Source organism: Setaria italica, chromosome VI (assembly GCF_000263155.2).
Source record: "Setaria italica strain Yugu1 chromosome VI, Setaria_italica_v2.0, whole genome shotgun sequence".
Classification (NCBI taxonomy): domain Eukaryota; kingdom Viridiplantae; phylum Streptophyta; class Magnoliopsida; order Poales; family Poaceae; genus Setaria; species Setaria italica.
In genome coordinates, this window is record NC_028455.1 from 7,372,844 (window position 1) to 7,389,401 (window position 16,558).

General features: G+C 46.8%; 3 protein-coding genes and 1 long non-coding RNA gene across 6 annotated transcripts; all 4 read right to left on the bottom strand.

The window, feature by feature from the left end:
• Positions 1 to 425: 425 nt before the first annotated feature.
• Positions 426 to 2,341, bottom strand: LOC111257547. The gene is made up of 5 exons (XR_002678019.1): positions 2,118 to 2,341; positions 1,429 to 1,484; positions 1,140 to 1,295; positions 870 to 990; positions 426 to 733 (listed from the first exon to the last, which is right to left on the bottom strand). It is a non-coding gene; the product is annotated as an uncharacterized LOC111257547 (long non-coding RNA).
• A 1,208-nt stretch (positions 2,342 to 3,549) lies between these two features.
• On the bottom strand, positions 3,550 to 10,989 carry LOC101776258 (COP9 signalosome complex subunit 3). 3 transcript variants are annotated; one of them, XM_022827829.1, is made up of 13 exons: positions 10,655 to 10,989; positions 10,421 to 10,530; positions 10,056 to 10,302; positions 9,915 to 9,972; positions 9,751 to 9,840; positions 8,790 to 8,852; positions 8,287 to 8,376; positions 7,949 to 8,107; positions 7,747 to 7,868; positions 7,288 to 7,360; positions 4,488 to 4,652; positions 4,201 to 4,314; positions 3,550 to 4,094 (listed from the first exon to the last, which is right to left on the bottom strand). In XM_022827829.1, exons 1-13 carry the CDS (start codon positions 10,840 to 10,842, stop codon positions 3,993 to 3,995), a joined length of 1,581 nt encoding a protein of 526 aa, XP_022683564.1. In that variant the 5' UTR covers positions 10,843 to 10,989; the 3' UTR covers positions 3,550 to 3,992. The 3 variants fall into 3 exon arrangements, with proteins under 3 accessions (XP_022683564.1, XP_022683563.1, XP_004972990.1); XM_022827828.1 differs by lacking the exons at positions 3,550 to 4,094; positions 4,201 to 4,314; positions 4,488 to 4,652 and adding an exon at positions 6,931 to 7,191 and having other exon boundaries at positions 10,655 to 10,985; XM_004972933.2 differs by lacking the exons at positions 3,550 to 4,094; positions 4,201 to 4,314; positions 4,488 to 4,652 and adding an exon at positions 6,931 to 7,195 and having other exon boundaries at positions 10,655 to 10,982.
• Positions 10,990 to 11,856: 867 nt separating this feature from the next.
• On the bottom strand, positions 11,857 to 14,625 carry LOC101776658 (probable adenylate kinase 7, mitochondrial). The gene is made up of 4 exons (XM_004972935.2): positions 14,125 to 14,625; positions 12,958 to 13,098; positions 12,596 to 12,847; positions 11,857 to 12,338 (listed from the first exon to the last, which is right to left on the bottom strand). The coding sequence occupies exons 1-4, from the start codon at positions 14,473 to 14,475 to the stop codon at positions 12,186 to 12,188; spliced, it is 897 nt and encodes a 298-aa protein (XP_004972992.1). The 5' UTR covers positions 14,476 to 14,625; the 3' UTR covers positions 11,857 to 12,185.
• Positions 14,626 to 15,970: 1,345 nt separating this feature from the next.
• Positions 15,971 to 16,558, bottom strand: LOC105914662 (auxin-induced protein 15A). The gene has a single exon (XM_012847017.3). The coding sequence runs from the start codon at positions 16,456 to 16,458 to the stop codon at positions 16,174 to 16,176; it is 285 nt and encodes a 94-aa protein (XP_012702471.1). The 5' UTR covers positions 16,459 to 16,558; the 3' UTR covers positions 15,971 to 16,173.

Here is a 16,558-nt window from a genome sequence, read left to right on the forward strand (position 1 = left end):
TGTACAGTAAAACTGTGCACTGACCTTGTCATCCCATGTGCAGTCCAAAATTCCAAAATGGACCTGATAAAGCTAATCTTTGCTGGGCTTGTTGAAGAGCCGAGAATCGTCTTGTGTGTGTACAGGAGACACGAGACGATCCACACAGTTATGGTTCAGTACACGGACGGACCCGTGCAACCGTAGAGTATTCACACTCCTACTAAATTTTGCGGTGCATGAGCTGTTGCATTCAAAGTAGTACCCGGTGACGTGGACTTGGTTGCCGCATGCCTCCTACACCTGCCAACAACCATTTTTCGCAGCTGACTATCAACCTGTAGGAATCCATTTTGCAGTGCCCAGAAACACTCAAATGTCACTTTGTAGCTAGGCTAAAAAGGTTTCTTTGTACACAGTCCACACCCTTCCATCGTATATTTAAAAATAGAGGGAATATAAATGAGAAAACAGACACAGACCTTCACATTCTCAATATGTTCAACTTCTAACTAGTAAGTAGTAACAACAATCTTGAAATTTACAAAACTTCCGATTTCGAAAAAAAAAATGTTCAACTCCTAACTAGTATGGACAGCCTAGAAGATTTCGAAAAAAAAAAACTCAAGGACGTGAAGAGAACGGCGTCCCTGCTAGTCATCGCGCAAGGGTTTCAGGTACGGGTAATCCTCCTTCAGCTCTCTTCTGAGAGCACGTCGTTCTCTTGCTGAGGAGTCTACAGGACATGAATACCCTGAAACCGAAACTTGTGATTTGGAGCCGGATGAACAGAAACATATTATAGCATATAATACTCTTAACGAGAGATTAATAAGCTTTCAAGGCAGGCTTGCTGATGCTGCCTTGAAATGTCAATCGTCCGTACGTACCCGAATTTCTCCTGCAGGAATAGAGTTGAGCTTTCCCACTACTGCTTCTAGATCTGCAGAGCTTCTGACTCCGGGGAACTGCAGTGCTCCTTCCGCAGCGATCAGAATGGTTAACTGCAGACTTTGGGAATGTAGCAAAATCAGTCGCCAAGTCTACATGTTTCGTCAGGATTGAAACCGAAGTTTCTGAATGTCCAAACTGAATAGTAGCATGAAATGCGAAAAAAGAGTTTTTACTGTGAAAGATTTGTACAATGCAGTATACATTACCACTGTATATTCGTTTTTGGAGACGCCTGTTTTCCTCGAGTAGCTTCTCTTGCTCTTGATCCCGTCCAAGTTGCTGAATGTTTCCTCATCGAATTTGCTCCTCTCTTCTATGGAAATCTTGTTGAAATGCTCCTTCCTATAATCTTTCACATCAGCCTACAACAAATGGCACGGGAATGGAATCACAGAGTCTTTCCAGTTAATCTAGTCACAAAGGGCAAGACGATATAGCAAATCTTGGATGCGCTGTCAGTTTGCAAAAGGGTCTAATACAGGATATGATCCTTACCGACAAGCTTGAAGAGATGCAGCTATCCTTGTGGCGGCGCAAGGAACGTATGGTCTCTGCAAAATGGTAGGTCATCGGAATATGATGGTATGAATCTCTCGGTGCACGGGAAAAAAAATGTAAGGAAGTACTAGATGCCAGCAAAAGTTAAGGCAGTTGTGAAATTTACTTAATTAAAATGTTATACTGACCGTAAAGATATATGAAAACAGCCATTATGCTAATTTTCAACCAACATTTCTATGAATAACTACCACATCAGGTACACACCTTTGCCCTTGATATAAACACTAGAGGAGTACATTGGGTTCTAAGAACAAATAGGCTAGTCTACATAATTCTCTTCATGTATATGTGTCTGTCAACTACTCTGTAATCGATGGCCCAAATGCAAACGAAAAGTAATGATTCCAATGGTTCTTTTAGTTTCACAGTACTGCTACATCATTTATCTCTGAAGTTTGAACTTCACATTGTACTTTAGACACACCTATTGACCTATATTATTATCCCATAATGTACTTCGGCAAAAGTTAAGTCAAGTATCATGCATAGAAATTGTGCAGAAATAAGAGCAGGACTCAGAAAATGCTATCAGAGTGTTGCTGTTGTTCAACAAAGAAAGCATGGTGAAATCAAAGACCAAGCAAACTCGAGGCACAAGGAATTCACAATGGGCATTACATTACCAGTCAATATGAACTTGTACCAGCGCTGGTCAGAAGCCTGAACCTTCTCAGCGATCTTGTTCAGATCCTTTTGGAACGACTTCGCCGCAGCCACACCGCGCAAGGCAACCTGAATTACGGCAGAATCCAAGGACAGTTTTAATCTGGTTGAGCGAGCACCTACCGATGAAGAAATTTAATCTACTTGTGAATTGTAACCAACTGATCAGGAGAATCAGCAGCCAGGACCTGGAGCTTGACCACTGTCGTCGTCGGCGGGTCATGGTGCAGAGCAGCCAAGACGAGGGCAGCGGACGCCAGAGCGATGCCTCCCCAGAAAACCATGTCGTGCCGCCGCTTCGCCGCGGGGGAAAGCTCCACCGGCGCGGTACCGACCGACTCGTGGGTCGCCTCCTTGCCCTCCTCCTCCCCCGAGGGCGACGACGACGGCGAGGAAGACCACCACGAATCGTCGGATGAGGAGAAGTCGCAAGTCGAGGAGGAGGAGTCAGAGGAGGAGCTCCCGCCCATGGAGCCCCCCGACGCGGCGAGCGCGGCGCGAGGGCCGGCCGCAGCCGCGGCGGCGGCGAGTAGCTTGGCGATATCCATATAGGGACTCTTGCGGCGGGGCTCCGGGTCATCGGTGGTCGCGCTTGCGCGCCGCCGCTCGAGGCGGTGTCGCTGTGGCGCAAGCGCGACGGGCCGCGGTGGTCGAGTGGAGGAAGAGCGTCGTGCGTCGTGGCGTTCTCGAGAGGGGAAGGAATGGGTGGTGGTGGAAGCCGGCGGTGGCGATCGCCATGGGAAGTGTTGGCGGAGAAAGGGTACTGGGAGGTTTTGGCGTGGAGATCCCGGTGGAGACGTCGCGGGCCTTTTCGGAACCGGTTCACTCCAAAAAAAAAAAAAACCTCCAAAAGCAGAGGAGTTGCAGAAATTTTCTAGAGCCCCTTTACCTAGAATTTTTTTACTTTTGTGGACGAAGCGAGCATGATCAACATTAGCTAATAGTGATCACATTTTAGCCATCCATTCGCATGTTGAGGTTTTCCATTCGTGGCGCGGTACCTTTTAACTAAGGAAATGCTTTGAAGTTAACCATATATTTAAAAGTTTTCCATCCGAGTGATTTTAACTTCTGGAGCTCAAACGAATACTCAAATTGTATTTTGAATGGTTGTAAATTGAATGTATCAGTACTATTTTAACAAATATTTGCTCAACTCGAAATACATGTCCTCCTGGCAGAGCAACCCAATCGAAATTGTGAAATATCCACCTTCGCTTTACTTGACCATGCTATGATCCTTGGTGTGGATTTTAATAGGGCCCCAATAGATGATGGGATTGAAGGGTCGACAATAGATGGTGGAACTGAAGGTTAAAAGCACATTTGGTCTTACATTAGGAACATATTTAGCTATCAATTGGAACATTTCATCAAGCTACAGGCAGTAACTAGAGCAAATGAAGCAAGATTTTTATCATAATAGCCACAATTGTAATATCGTGTACCTATGCTCGTCTTTTCTTTTTACATATGCCATAGGGTAATTCCATCACCAAAATGGAGTATGAACCCTAAGATGAACCTTCCTTGACATCTGTAAATACAGTCAAAATTGAATTCCATGGCTAATCTCAAACCTCGACAAAAGGGGATGCGGTAAGACGCCACGAGCTATGGAGAACTGGCAGTGGCAGAGGGCGGTGGTGGAGCCAGACGGGTGAAGATGAGCGCAGGGGACTTGTGTGGCGGCAGGACTGTGACGCGCAGAGGACTGTGGACTGTGGTCGATTGTCAGCGTATTTTAAGATATGATCGGTGCAAAATAATCACCAGCCACCGGAATCTAAACTTGCTTGCTCGTTGAGATCCAAGAACATGAATGAAAAACCGTCCTAATCATCACACAAGGCCTTCAGATAAGGATAATCCTCTAGCAGCTTCTCTTCTGAAACAATGTCGTTCTCTTCTTGGGGAGTCCATAGAACTTGAATACCCTGAAATAACAGGCCCAGTCAGGAACCAAATTATACAGATGAATTGCACGAGATATAGTAATACTTTGAAGCTCTGAAAAAAATCAATGTCATTTATGACTAGTACCTGAATTTGCCTTGCGGGTATAGAGTTGAGCTTTTCCACAACTGCTTCCAGATCTGCATAGTTTCTGACTTGAGGGAACTTCAGTGCTCCATCGGCAGCAACCAGAATGGTTAACTGAGCATTAGGAAATTATCAGAAAACAGTCTAAACAATGTGCGATATTTCAACAAAGAAACATGAGTTCAAAATAATTCTCTAGATAACGAGCCTAAACCAGTTCATAGTGAAGAAAAACATAGGTAATGATGGTTTTCCTGGTAGGATTTTACCATGAGAAGTACACATACCACTATGTACTCATTTCTGAAGCCATCTGGTTTTCTAGAGTAACTTTTCTTTTTCTTGATTCCTTCCAGGTTGTAGAGGGTTTCTTCATCAAATTTGCTCCTCTCCTCGACAGAAATTTTGTCAAAATGCTGCTCCCATGAGTCACCTGTATCTTTCACATCAACCTAAAACAAATGGTATGGGAAAATTCTAAGATTTAGTGAGTTACCCTATAGGAGAGTGCATATAAACATAATCTATTCAACAGCAGGTTTTTGACACTGTACATGTTTCTTACCGATAAGCTTGAAGATATACAGCAATTTTTGTTACGACGCAAGGAGCATATGGTCTCTGCAAAAACGGCCATTTATCAGAATATGCTAAACAAGCTACTGCCTGGTATGATTCTATTCACGTGAAAGCTTATGGTAAACATACAGGTATTGATGGACAACTCATAGCAGTGGTTGATCTAACACGATTTAATAAGGATGATTCAATGAAAATATTTTATATGCAAGTATCTGATCAACATTGTTTTTATATGCAAGTATCTGATCAACATTATGTGGATTAGTGGATAGTCGTTTTCTATGTGTAAATTGTAGTGCATGTATCAGGGATGCTGTTCGATCACATTGGTTCTATTGATAAACAAGATAGTTTCTACAAATAACATTTGCAATTCTTGAAATTATTTGTATTCACACATTTAAGCAGAATGTAAAAAATATGGTTGCAGATATCTGTCAACTTCGCCGCAATCTGTGGACTAACTACAACTATGTATCAATGTGTCTAGTAATCCACCTTTGTATGCAGAAACTACAACAGATGTAGCTCTACCTCTACGGCTCCCTTTGTATTCCGGAGATACCTAATATAATATCCAAACTAAAATGTTCATGTTCTGCAGTATCAGCAGCATTGATTGAGAGTTCACAGTTCAGTATTAACTGGGAGCATGCACTTGACAAGAAAGGATCTGTTCACAGAGTTCAAATAAAAAAGGTGACTTAAAACTAACAGCAAATAGAAACTAATCTTGCAAGGAAGCGGCAGACTGTTAAAAGTACATGGGCTGCAAGAACTCAGAATCTGCACTACCTGTCAATATGAACTTATACCATCGTTGATTGGAAGCCTCCACCTTCTCAGCAATCTCGTTCAGATCCCTTTGGAATGATTTTGCCAGACCCAGCAACGCAACCTGAATCATGACAAAATCATCATACTCTCGATTTGTATATTGAGTAGTCACGGATCAAGAAATTGATACGGGGAAAATCTGCAGGACCTGGAGTTTGACTACTGTCGTCCTCGGCTGGGTGTAGTGTCTGACGGCAAGAAACAGGGCAGCTGCGCTGACGGACGCCGAAGCTAGGTAGCCCCAGAACCGCATCTCCGCGTCGCGCTGGGCGGCCGTAGCCACCGGGGGAGGCCGCGCCGTGCCGACGGATACGTGGGTCGCCTCCACCTGCTGCTCCGTCGAGGAGGAAGGCGAGGAGGAGGGCGTCAACCATGACGAAGCGGAAGTCGATGAGGAGGAGGAGGGACTCGACCATGACGACGAGGAGGAAGACGATGAGGAGGAGGGGCTGGACCGTGACGAGTAGGAAGACGATGAGGAGGAGGAGAACGAGGACGAAGAAGAGGATGTCGAGGGGGAGGAGGAGCGGGAGGACGACGAGTACGAGCGCCCTCCCATGGCGCCGCCGGACGCGGCGAGCGCGGCATGCGGGCTGACCGCCGCCGCTACGGCAGTAGCAGCGAGTAGGAGGGCGAGATCGAGCGGGCTTTTCCGGGGCTCGTCGTCGATGGGAGCCGGCGGCGCGGCCAAGGACGCGCGACAGGGGCGGAGGCCGCGCGAGTCGCCGAGACGGAGGGAGCAGGGGTGCGGGTAAGGCGACGGCAGTGGCGCGCGGCGGCGCGTCCTCGGAAGGGGAAGCGGCGAATAATCCAAGCCGCCGGTGATCGCCATTGGTGGCGCGACGACAGGGAGGGTTGAGCTGCCGAGCGAGAGGTTTAGGCGTCTTACGTCTACAAAATTCACCAGCCTAATTTTGAGTCGGGGCGCGTGGATTTGGCAACAAATTTGCTGGATTGACAAACTCAAATCACGCTAAATTTCCAAATTTGTTGCGCATAATTTTGCAGAGTGCAGACGGCCCTGATTTGAATCCGTAGCACATAATTTTTTGTAGCTTGTTCTATTTCAAAAAAAAAACAGAAATTCGTAGCACAAAAGTTTTGTAGCTTGTTTTATAGCTCGTGCTGTGCGTGCTCAGCTTTTGTGCAATTCAAGATGAATAAAACTCAAGACTAGCACGAGATCAGTAAACACCAAAATCAAGGACGAGACCAAAATCTGCCGAGCAAAAGGTCTTCGCAAAGAAGACTATTTCCAGAATGCAGCACACAGCATGCAGATGCTGAGATGCCGATGAAACAGCCCCCGCAAACATCGTGAACACGACAAATTTCTATTGACTGCGAATAGTAATATCTGCCTTCTCTGACGGACCCGTTCTTTAAACCAAAAATTTACAGCATCTCAATTTTCAAAAGCCATAGATCCCCATCAAACTACCAGTAACCTTAAGGAATGGCCCCTAGCTTGGCGATTGTACTTTTCCAGTCACAAAAGGCTTAAATCATCTCAAAAATACTTGTGTGGAACGGAGTCGAAGTCGTCGTAGTCGAATCTCCGGTTATCCCGCCCTGTCTGCATTAAATCCCAAACTTAGCAAACCAGATTGGGCAGGGACAAGAGAAAACAAATAAAAAAACTCGTCTGAAACACTGAATTGAACTAACCTTGAGTAAATATGCAGGATCGCAAGCCATGTTCTCATCAATTGAAGCCAACTTCTTGGACAAAGCCGTCAACCTGGGGCAATTGTTAAATCAGTCAAAATTACAATATCAGGTGTTTCATGTCTAGTTCTAACTCAAATGGTGGCATAAACTATGTATCAACTTCTCTGAGAGGCTGCAGCAATGTGCAAGGTGCCAGGAACATGGATTTTTCACATACATATGTGACCACATGAGCTATCCAAATCATTCGTTTTTGAATCAATGGTGAGATGGATCACGGGTAGGTGAGAGGTAGTAGATCAACGTTTGAGATAAGTCATGTGGTCACATGTACATGTGGTTTTGCATTTTCCAAGGTGCCAGGATTGGAACTACAATGCTAGCACTAGGATGGCTTTCATAAATCCGAGATTGCGATGATTGTTGATACCAACAGCAGTAGTAGGGCCTACACACCTCTGAATAGAAGTGTCGATATGCTCCACCATCTCAACACTTTTATATTGTTCAGGATCTTCATGAAAGCTGACCATGCCATCCTTCTGGTTTATGGTTGCATGGATCTCTCCATCTTCAATCTGGACCATTAGGAATTAGGAAAGTAAAAATATGCCATTTTTTAGTATTCATTCAAAAAAGATGTAGAAAGAACACCTACCATGCGAAGTACATGCATTTCAGCATCCCTTGGTGTGTCAAGTTGAACAGATCTAGCAATATCTTCAAGTGACAGAGTTAAGTAGGTCTGGGTCAGCCTTTGGATGTTTCGTTTGTACATCGAGGAGAGCACTTGCTTCGCCAACCCTAGGTTGTTGTCCTGCCAAGAAAGGGAGAAGCTGATAATTAGGGAAATCAATGCATGCATTATTTTGCTGACTTAACTTAAGAAGCATATAAATCTGACACGGTCAACAGGTAGGTAGCAACCACTGCTGCAGGTAAAAAGAAGATAATAGTACGGAGAATGGCAGCCAAAGTGTACAGAGAAATACTCACGGATTGAAACACTGCTGCATTTGATTCGACAAATGTCTCTAAGTCAGTGTAGCGACCGTTGCCATAGCATGTAGAAAGCTCAACATAAATCTGAAAATATTAACAGAAGGAGAATAACATCATAACAGTTCTAGACTACCTAAAATGTATGTCCAGGCAGTCAAAAGGTTGAGATTCTATCACCAATAAGAGCAAAATCTACCATATATGTTAGATTTAGAGCATGAAAAGTGGTAGAACCTAAAAGAAATGGCAGCACCTGATTATCTCTATAACTTACGAAATATCAGTTCATTATTAAAAGTAATAAAAAGATGCTAAAGATATCACCAGTGTCCTAAGTTAGGCCAAGAAACTGGAATGTATCAATGTAGGAAAATTAAACTAACAGTAACGAAAACTAGGCAGGGCTACTGCATTCAACATTGAATTCTAATATTATGATACCATAGCATATTTCATTCAAATGATGCTTTTGAAATTAAAATCGGGTGGAATGAGACCTGGGCATGATTTTTCATATTTCTTTGAGCAGTGGCAGATGTATACTTCGGAAATGATGGGACCTGTTACACAAATTAAATTACACAGTCAATTTAACTTCAAACTTCTTCCTTGGAGTGCACAGAGACAAGTTACAAAAAAAATTCAAATCAGATATCAGATCTATCAACACAGTTATTCAGAACATCCAATTCACCGAGTCAGTGATCTTTAGGTGTTTTACTCTCACATACAGGTAAAACCACACCAACAAAACAAAGACAGACATTGAGTAGACTAGAAGATAAAAAAACAAATACAAATGTTGGTATCCTAAACTCAAATTATCAAGACTACCATGATTGGGAGAGAAAAAAAATCAACTTCAATTCAGATATGAAGAGATATTCATTAAATTGCGAAGTGTATCTGAATATACCAAGACAGAAATTTATTGATCACAAAAATCCTTGCCAATCCTGTCTGCTTTATGCATCAATTTGATATTTCTTTGTGTGTGAACAATAGATCTAATTTATAACTTAATCTAGCAAGGGGTGAAGGAACACTATAAGCTTAATATGCCCATAAAAACTTGGTTTCAAGACTTTTTAAGCTGTTCAAAATCTTGAAAAGAGTATAGAATTTGTAATATGAAATTGTGAATTGACCATATTTCTAATTGGCATAAAAGACCTACAATAAGTGACACAGAATGTTAGTTGAATGGCATCACTTCACCTTTTCACCTTAAAACTGATATGCTATTCACAACAGCTGGGAGGAAAATACTTGTTACATCAACAAATACAGGTAGTAATGGTGTCAAATTTACGTCTTATCGAGCCATTGCTACCGCACACAATCCTAGTGGGGAATAAAGTTGCTATAACTGAAAATCAGGTTGGATTTTCCTGAAAATTGTGTCTTGTAGGTCTGCACTAGACATACAGCAGTAGAGAATGCAAAGCGGAAGCTTACCTGTCCATTCTGAATGAGCGAAACAAGGATGTACTTCTTGTAGGCTTCCACAGCAATCGCATTCAACGATGACATTGGGGCAGTAACAGCCTGAAAAACACCTCAGTAAGCATCAGATACAATCCAAGCATCTAACAGGGAACTGGCATAGGTCAAGGCCTCACATTGTGAAGAAGCTCCGAAGCTTTAGGAAACTTCTTGAGCCCAATGTATATCATCCCTCTGCAACAGAAGGCAAACTAGTAAGCAAAAGCCACATGAACTCCAAAACCATAAACAAAGCACATAGCGGTTCCAGTTCAGACCCGTAGTAGCAGTAGAGGAACAGGTCCTTTGGCTGATCGACTTCGAATATGTCATCCTCCAGGACGCTCAGGCCAGCCTTGTACTGCTTCGCCAGCAGGCACAGGAGAAGGTACTCGGCGTGGACCGGGGTCAGCTGCTCGGGCGAAGCCTGGATCTTACGGACTGCCGCACGCAGTGGGGCGATCCCCCTGATCGGGGTGTTGAGCAGCATGACCTGATCCTTGAACACCCTGCACACATTCAGGACTGCGCAAAAAGAACGATGGTTAAATTTTGTGGCATTTCAACCCGTTGAAAAGCGATTCATAACGGGAGTTAGAGCATTGCGATTGGGAATCGATCTGGAGATGAGAACAGCACGCACATTTGTCGGGCGCCAGGCGTATCTGGTCCGCCGAGCACGCGGTGAGGAAATCGGCCACGGTGACGAGGAAGTCCGCGCCGAGATTGGCTCCCGAGGTCGCGCACGCCTCCCTGCAGTTGAAACAGGGGGGAAAGTTAGGAGAGCAGAGTTTGGGGGAGAGAGATGGCGATGGGTTCGAAGGTGGGGTTAGGGTTCGGCGAGGGGCGGAGGGAGGGAGGGAGGGAGGCGGCGTACAGGAGGTAGAGGTAGCCGAGGGAGTGGGCCTCGGGGCTGAGGTGCGTGAGGAAGGGGACGAGCGCGGCGGCGTGGGAGCGCAGGGAGTCGCCGTCCGCCTGCTTGAGGAGGCTGTGGAGGTGGGCCACCTCCTCGGGGCTGCCGGAGAGCCCCTGGATGTGCGCCACGAGGGCCTCCAGGGACTCCATCAGCGTCGTCGTCGCCGCCGCCGCCGCCGTTGTGCCCGCCCTCGCCGTTGCCGCGGCCGCCGCCGAGGGGTGGTGGTGGGGTGGGGGTGGGGTTTCGCGTTCGCCTTCCGCCTCGTTGGGGTTTCGGGGTTTGGTTTGCGTTTGCGCTGCGGCGATTTGCCTTTGGCTATGCGGTTTGTTTGGGTTGGGAGTTTTTTTTTTTTGATCTTTTCTGATTTAAGAAGAACTCCAAAAATTCTTCCCCAAAATTATGTATGGGGTTCTTTAAAAAAAAATTCCCTCAAAAATATATCAATCCACAGCAGATCGCTAATAAATAGCCTCCAATAATTTAAAACAGGCTACGTCATCGTATTGGGCCCATCGGAAGGGACGCGCGAGCGTGCGGGAATCAGGATTGGGGGAGAAATGTCAATGCTAAAATATACGTGGTGGTATGCTGTTTTTTAGCGTTGCTAAAAAAATTAGGAAGGTTTGGGTGGACTTGGACGTTTTTCTCTTTTTTCCTTAAAAAGAGTATTGGGGTAAGATTAGCAGCCTCTTGAGGTTGCTCTTGAGTTTTTGGACTCTTTTCGTTTTCTCTCTAGGGGTCTCCGTGGGATCCAGGCCGTCCATTGGCTTGGGAATTAAGCTGCCCCGTCTATAAATTCACCTGATCCCTACCTTATACGATCAGCTTGTTCTGAATCTGTTCGTGTTTTCTGAATCTCACAACATTGATTTAGCATTACAAAGTCCAACATTGATAAAAAAAAATGATCATGCTTAGACATCGCTCCTCACCGTTTCATCAACCGACTGACCTCTCCGTGATTGAGCCACCGATCGCTGATAGACTGAAGTTTGTCCTGACTGGCCCTTGCTTTCGCATCTGTTGCCAGTCAAGGACTCTTGGAGCTTCAGAAAACCGTCCAGTTAAACTCCAACAAAATCCTCCTTCATTTTATCATCACATTGTCATCTTTCGCGTTCGAAATAGGCAATAAATATTAACATCGCGCACAGACCAAGACATACGATCAAATGATGTGGACAAACCACAATAGAGCAAGAGAAGATAGCACAGGTGCAGAGCGAGTACACTTGCAATTGCAAGTCCAAAACTCTCGGTTACAACCATATAAGCGCGTCTGCAAAATCGCTTACATTTTATCTATATAGCAACAAGGAACAAAAACGACATAGCCGACTGACTCTCTCACGAATCAGAACCCACAAACATAGGGATATAAGATATGCTGCAGGCAGGATGAACCCACAAACATAGGGATATTAGATATGCTGCAGGCAGGATCGAAACTCAGATCCTTAAGGCTCTACTCAGACATAGCATGAATTACTATTTACATGGTGAGTTTGTGCGGTGTTGGGGGTGCGTCCAGATGCTGGAGATGCAGTGCGGCTACAAGCCCCTGCCATGTTTCCCCAGGGCGAGCTGATGTCTTCAGTTCCACAATTTTTCTCTGTTGCTTGTAGTAGTCTTCCAGCAGCTTGGTCTGCATGATGAAAACTCCACATCAGAGATGGCCAAAAATCAAAATCTCATATTGAGACCATAATATGTTTCCAGAGTCAGAACAATAATAATGCAATACCCTCACATCATAAGTTGAAGAATTGTGGTTTTTTGTTTTTGTGCAAGTTTGGAAGGGACAACAATAGAATCACTAGTCTGGTCACTTGGCCAGTATGGATATAGCTCTGGGCATTCTTCGGCATATAAAGCAAGGCTGAGACAAACGTTAACCATTACCTGCTTAGCATAAGTACGCATCCTCTCCAACCTTGAGTCTTCGAGGCCAAGAACACTAGCAGGCTCTACCTGAGAATGCCATGTATAACTGCTGACACAGGGGCTACTGTTTGTAGATGCTGAATTGCGGACATCAAAGAGCTGCCCACAGTGGGAACAGATGTCACCCCTTGACCGCGTCTTCATGAAACAGTCATCAGCACATTTGAAATTCAGAACCAAATCAACATCCACAATCTCATCAAGAATCTCCTGAAACATATGAAGTTATGAACATATCAGGTATGACTCTAGTCAGACCATGCTGGAAGCAATTAGGCATCTCAACATCCGTGCTTGTCAGATGGTAAACAGGTACTTACAGCTTGCATTCGGGTGCGTGGTATCCCATCAAGAATGAATCCGGTTTCACCCTTGTTGTATCCCTCCTCAAGCCGCTTCGTCAGCAGTCCAAATATGATGTCCTCAGGCACAAGCCTCCCTTCGTTTACCGAATTTGCAATCTGTGCCATAAGAAACAAAGACCTAACTCAGCCCATTTCAAAAACCCTCAAGCATTTCTTTTGATAATTTTAGTATTCAGGTAAATATATGCCTGTTTCTGGAATGATAGACTACCAAAGTGTGAGAATTGTACACTACCAAATAGTCTGTTTAAGCGGTTGAGCCGTTCAAAGAGAAGCAAGAAAGAGACATATGCACAGTACAACAGGGGGGCAAAACGGGAAGGCTGCCTATGCTAGCTGCAGCCACCACAAGACGGCAGGATGGAATCTTCCACACGTCCAATGTGGAACCCTAGCTACACTAAATCCCCAAATTGCCCCCAACAACGTGTGGACAGAGACAAATTACGGGGCTGCCCCCGCAGCGGTCCAAATGTCCAAGAAGGCGAGGACGTGGGGAAAGACATGGCCGGCACGCTCCTCTCGGCACCATGGGATTCAATCATCCTATACTTGCCCCGAAAAAAACAACGTGACCTTTATACAAAGACTGAGGAATGATGGCCACGAATGAAGTGCTTGTGCTTTGTAAGAAACAATGAAATTTTCGGTAAAATTGGCTGGTCCGAAAGAGAAATCGTGGCTTTGCACAACCTGAGGCAAATATCGCGGAGATCATAGGAATCTACAGGTATGTAACGAGAAATTTCCAGAAGCACCCAAAAAAGCGGCCAGGAGACTAGGAATTCAGACTACCTTTTGATCAATCAGGAAAATGATGCGTGAAATGGCTTCCGTAAACAGCCCAACACGCCTAAAGGGGGGAACTCCCAAAATTGATGGAGGAAAGAGATCCTCCTACTGTGCTGGAGGAAAGCGCGACTTGGATCACTCGAATCGATCAAACCACGCGATCCAGCCATACAGGCATAGTGCCCGCGAGCAGGACCCCGGGATCGCGAAATCACTCGAGGACTCAACGCAGAGCAACCTGATTTCGCACCAAATTGGACGGCAAAGACGCCACCGGACGAGAGCAATTTTCGAGAGAGGGAACGGGGCTGCAATAAAAATCCGACGAACCTTCCTGTAGAGCTGGGAGGCGGGGTTGAGCTCCTGCCTGACGAGCGTCCCCATGGAGATGTACGGGACGTCGAGCACCTCCGCGAGGCGCGCGGCGTGGGCGTGCTTCTGCGGGCCGGGACGGCCCATCACGACCCACTGCACGCCCCGGGGGCCCCCGCCGGCGGGGTCGGTCCCGGGGATCGGGGCCGAGGCCCGCGCGCGGCGCGCCTCCTCCTCCTCGTCCTCCCAGTCGGACCAGTAGTCGTCCTCCGCCAGGGCCGCCGCGGAGGACGCGAGGCCCCGGGCGGGGGCGGGCGCGGGCGCGCGGCGGGAGAGGGATCGGGCGGCGAGCCGCAGGAGGCCGGCCATTGCTGGCGGCGGCGGCGGCGGCTAGGGTTTGCGGGTGCGGAAGGGTTTTGGGGGAGGGCGGGCGGACTGGTGGGGGCGGAGGCGGAGGTCGTGGCGGAGTTTTTATTCGGAGATGGGAAAAGGTGGAGGCGAGGTCGCGGCCGTTGCGGCTGGCTGGCTGGCGGGGCCTGGCCGTGGCCGGGCTGGTGGCGGCTCCTCTCCTAGCCGCGGATACGAGGACGAGGGAAAATGGGAAATGGGAGGACTCGATGGGCTCTCGGGATCCGCGACCTCGAGGCGGTAAACCGCGTCTTGAGATGGACGGTAGCAGCGACTGGTATGTGTTCGGCGAGTCACGCAGGCCTGGTTTGGTGGGTAAGACGAATCTATTAAGCCTAATTAGTCCATGATTTGACAATGTGTTGCTACAGTAAACATTTACTAATGATGAATTAATTAGGCTTAATAGGTTCGTCTCGCCGTTTAGCCTCCACTTATGTAATGGGTTTTGTAAATAGCCTACGTTTAATACTCCTAATTAGTATCTAAACATTTGATGTGACACTTGCTAAAAATAAGCAAAGGAACCAAACGCCCCCGCAATCACGCGAAGGCTGAACTATTTTCATGCGAATTTGATTTGTGTATCTTCACGGTTAGGTCTCAAAGATATACATTTGTCGAGCTTTTGTAGATGTGGAAGGGAGGGAACGGGGAATTTGATCCGTGTATATGCTACTACAGTTAGTCTGATAGATATAAGATACCTCATGCATTCGTCGAAACCGATAGCCTTTGTATAATGTGGAAGAGAGAGAATGGAGAAAAAGAAGCTCGCCACCTCTCTAATATATTCTTGAAGTTCTCACTCACATACGAGATACTTGCATGCATACGAGATAATGATATGGTTCGATTCGCTTATTGTCTCGTGCTAGAATGGTTGACGCTTTTTCGGAGGAATCTTTCTTTTCCCTCCGAATAATATTGCTGTGTTTTTCCTTTTGCCGCATGTTTATTTAGATCAGCAGAGTTGGAGAGTTTACTTGCTTTGCACTAGCAAAATCTCCAAATTGGCAGCCCAGTCCAGCGAGGTTTTTTCAATGGTACGCTTTTGGTGGTTTGGGACGGCGAGAGCCCAGTCCAGCCCATACGAACCGACTGTGTGGACCGAGACGAGTCGGTAAGACGCTGGGCCGGAACCACGGGCCGGGGGCTGCTGTTTTGCGGCCTTCTTTTTTTTTTTAGACCAGCTGCTATTCCGCGGCCTGATGGGCTGCGCAACGTGAACATCCATATTATTACCTTGGCCGGCCTGTCAAGATCAACACATTTTTTTTGCTCGCACGAGCAATGTTGACTGAGACGTCAAAAGGTGCTTGGATCCCTTTTCCTTTCCTTTTTCTTTTTATAAAAAGTGCACGCATTTCCCTGCCAGCTCAGCTCGTGGCCTCGCTTCATTGACCATCGTATCAGTTCGCCAAGTTTGTTGCAATCACGTTCAGCTGTTCAAGTTCAACAACACACACATGATCAATGCAAATTGCAAGATGGCCACGAACAGTACAGTACGCATCGGCATGCAGCTACATCGGTCACCTGCATTACTGCACACACTCAGCTACTACGGAACGGCCCGGCGACGAGCCAATCGGTGCCAGCCGGCCCGGCTGCCACCACGGCGGCGGCGGCGGCGGCGAGCATTGATCACTTTCTTAATTAGCCGAAGCTCCGTACGAGCGTTGCGAAGTCCCGCTCGGAGCAGGAGGGGATGGTGAGTCCGCCGGGGTGGCAGTGGTGGTCGAGGCCGAAGTAGTCCTCCTCCGCGCTCTCCAGCAGCGCCACGAACGCCGGCTGCTTCAGGTACGCCGTCGGCACCACGAACCGCGCCCGCGCCTCCCCCACGTACACCACGAAGTGGCCCCGCGGCACCACCCCTCCCTGCTGCCTCGCCAGGTGCAGCCGCGCCATCAGCTGCTGCAGCTTCTTCCCGCCGCCGCCCATCTCTCTTGTCTTGCAGACTTGCAGTTGCAGTTGCAGGCTTGCAGCACGTGTGCTCACCGTCACTGATCGATCGAGTGCAGAGGGAACTGTGAGCTGATGA

Coding starts and splice junctions, on each gene's coding strand:
- LOC105914662 (XM_012847017.3), bottom strand. CDS start 16,458: ATGGGCGGCGGCGGGAAGAAGCTGCAGCAGCTGATGGCGCGGCTGCAC.
- LOC101776658 (XM_004972935.2), bottom strand. CDS start 14,475: ATGGCCGGCCTCCTGCGGCTCGCCGCCCGATCCCTCTCCCGCCGCGCG. Junction 12,848..12,957: donor CACGCACCCGAATGCAAGCT/GTAAGTACCTGT, acceptor CATATGTTTCAG/GAGATTCTTGATGAGATTGT. Junction 12,339..12,595: donor TGCGTACTTATGCTAAGCAG/GTAATGGTTAAC, acceptor TTCATCATGCAG/ACCAAGCTGCTGGAAGACTA.
- LOC101776258 (XM_022827829.1), bottom strand. CDS start 10,842: ATGGAGTCCCTGGAGGCCCTCGTGGCGCACATCCAGGGGCTCTCCGGC. Junction 10,531..10,654: donor CTCGGCTACCTCTACCTCCT/GTACGCCGCCTC, acceptor TTTCAACTGCAG/GGAGGCGTGCGCGACCTCGG. Junction 9,973..10,055: donor TTCCTCTACTGCTACTACGG/GTCTGAACTGGA, acceptor CTTCTGTTGCAG/AGGGATGATATACATTGGGC.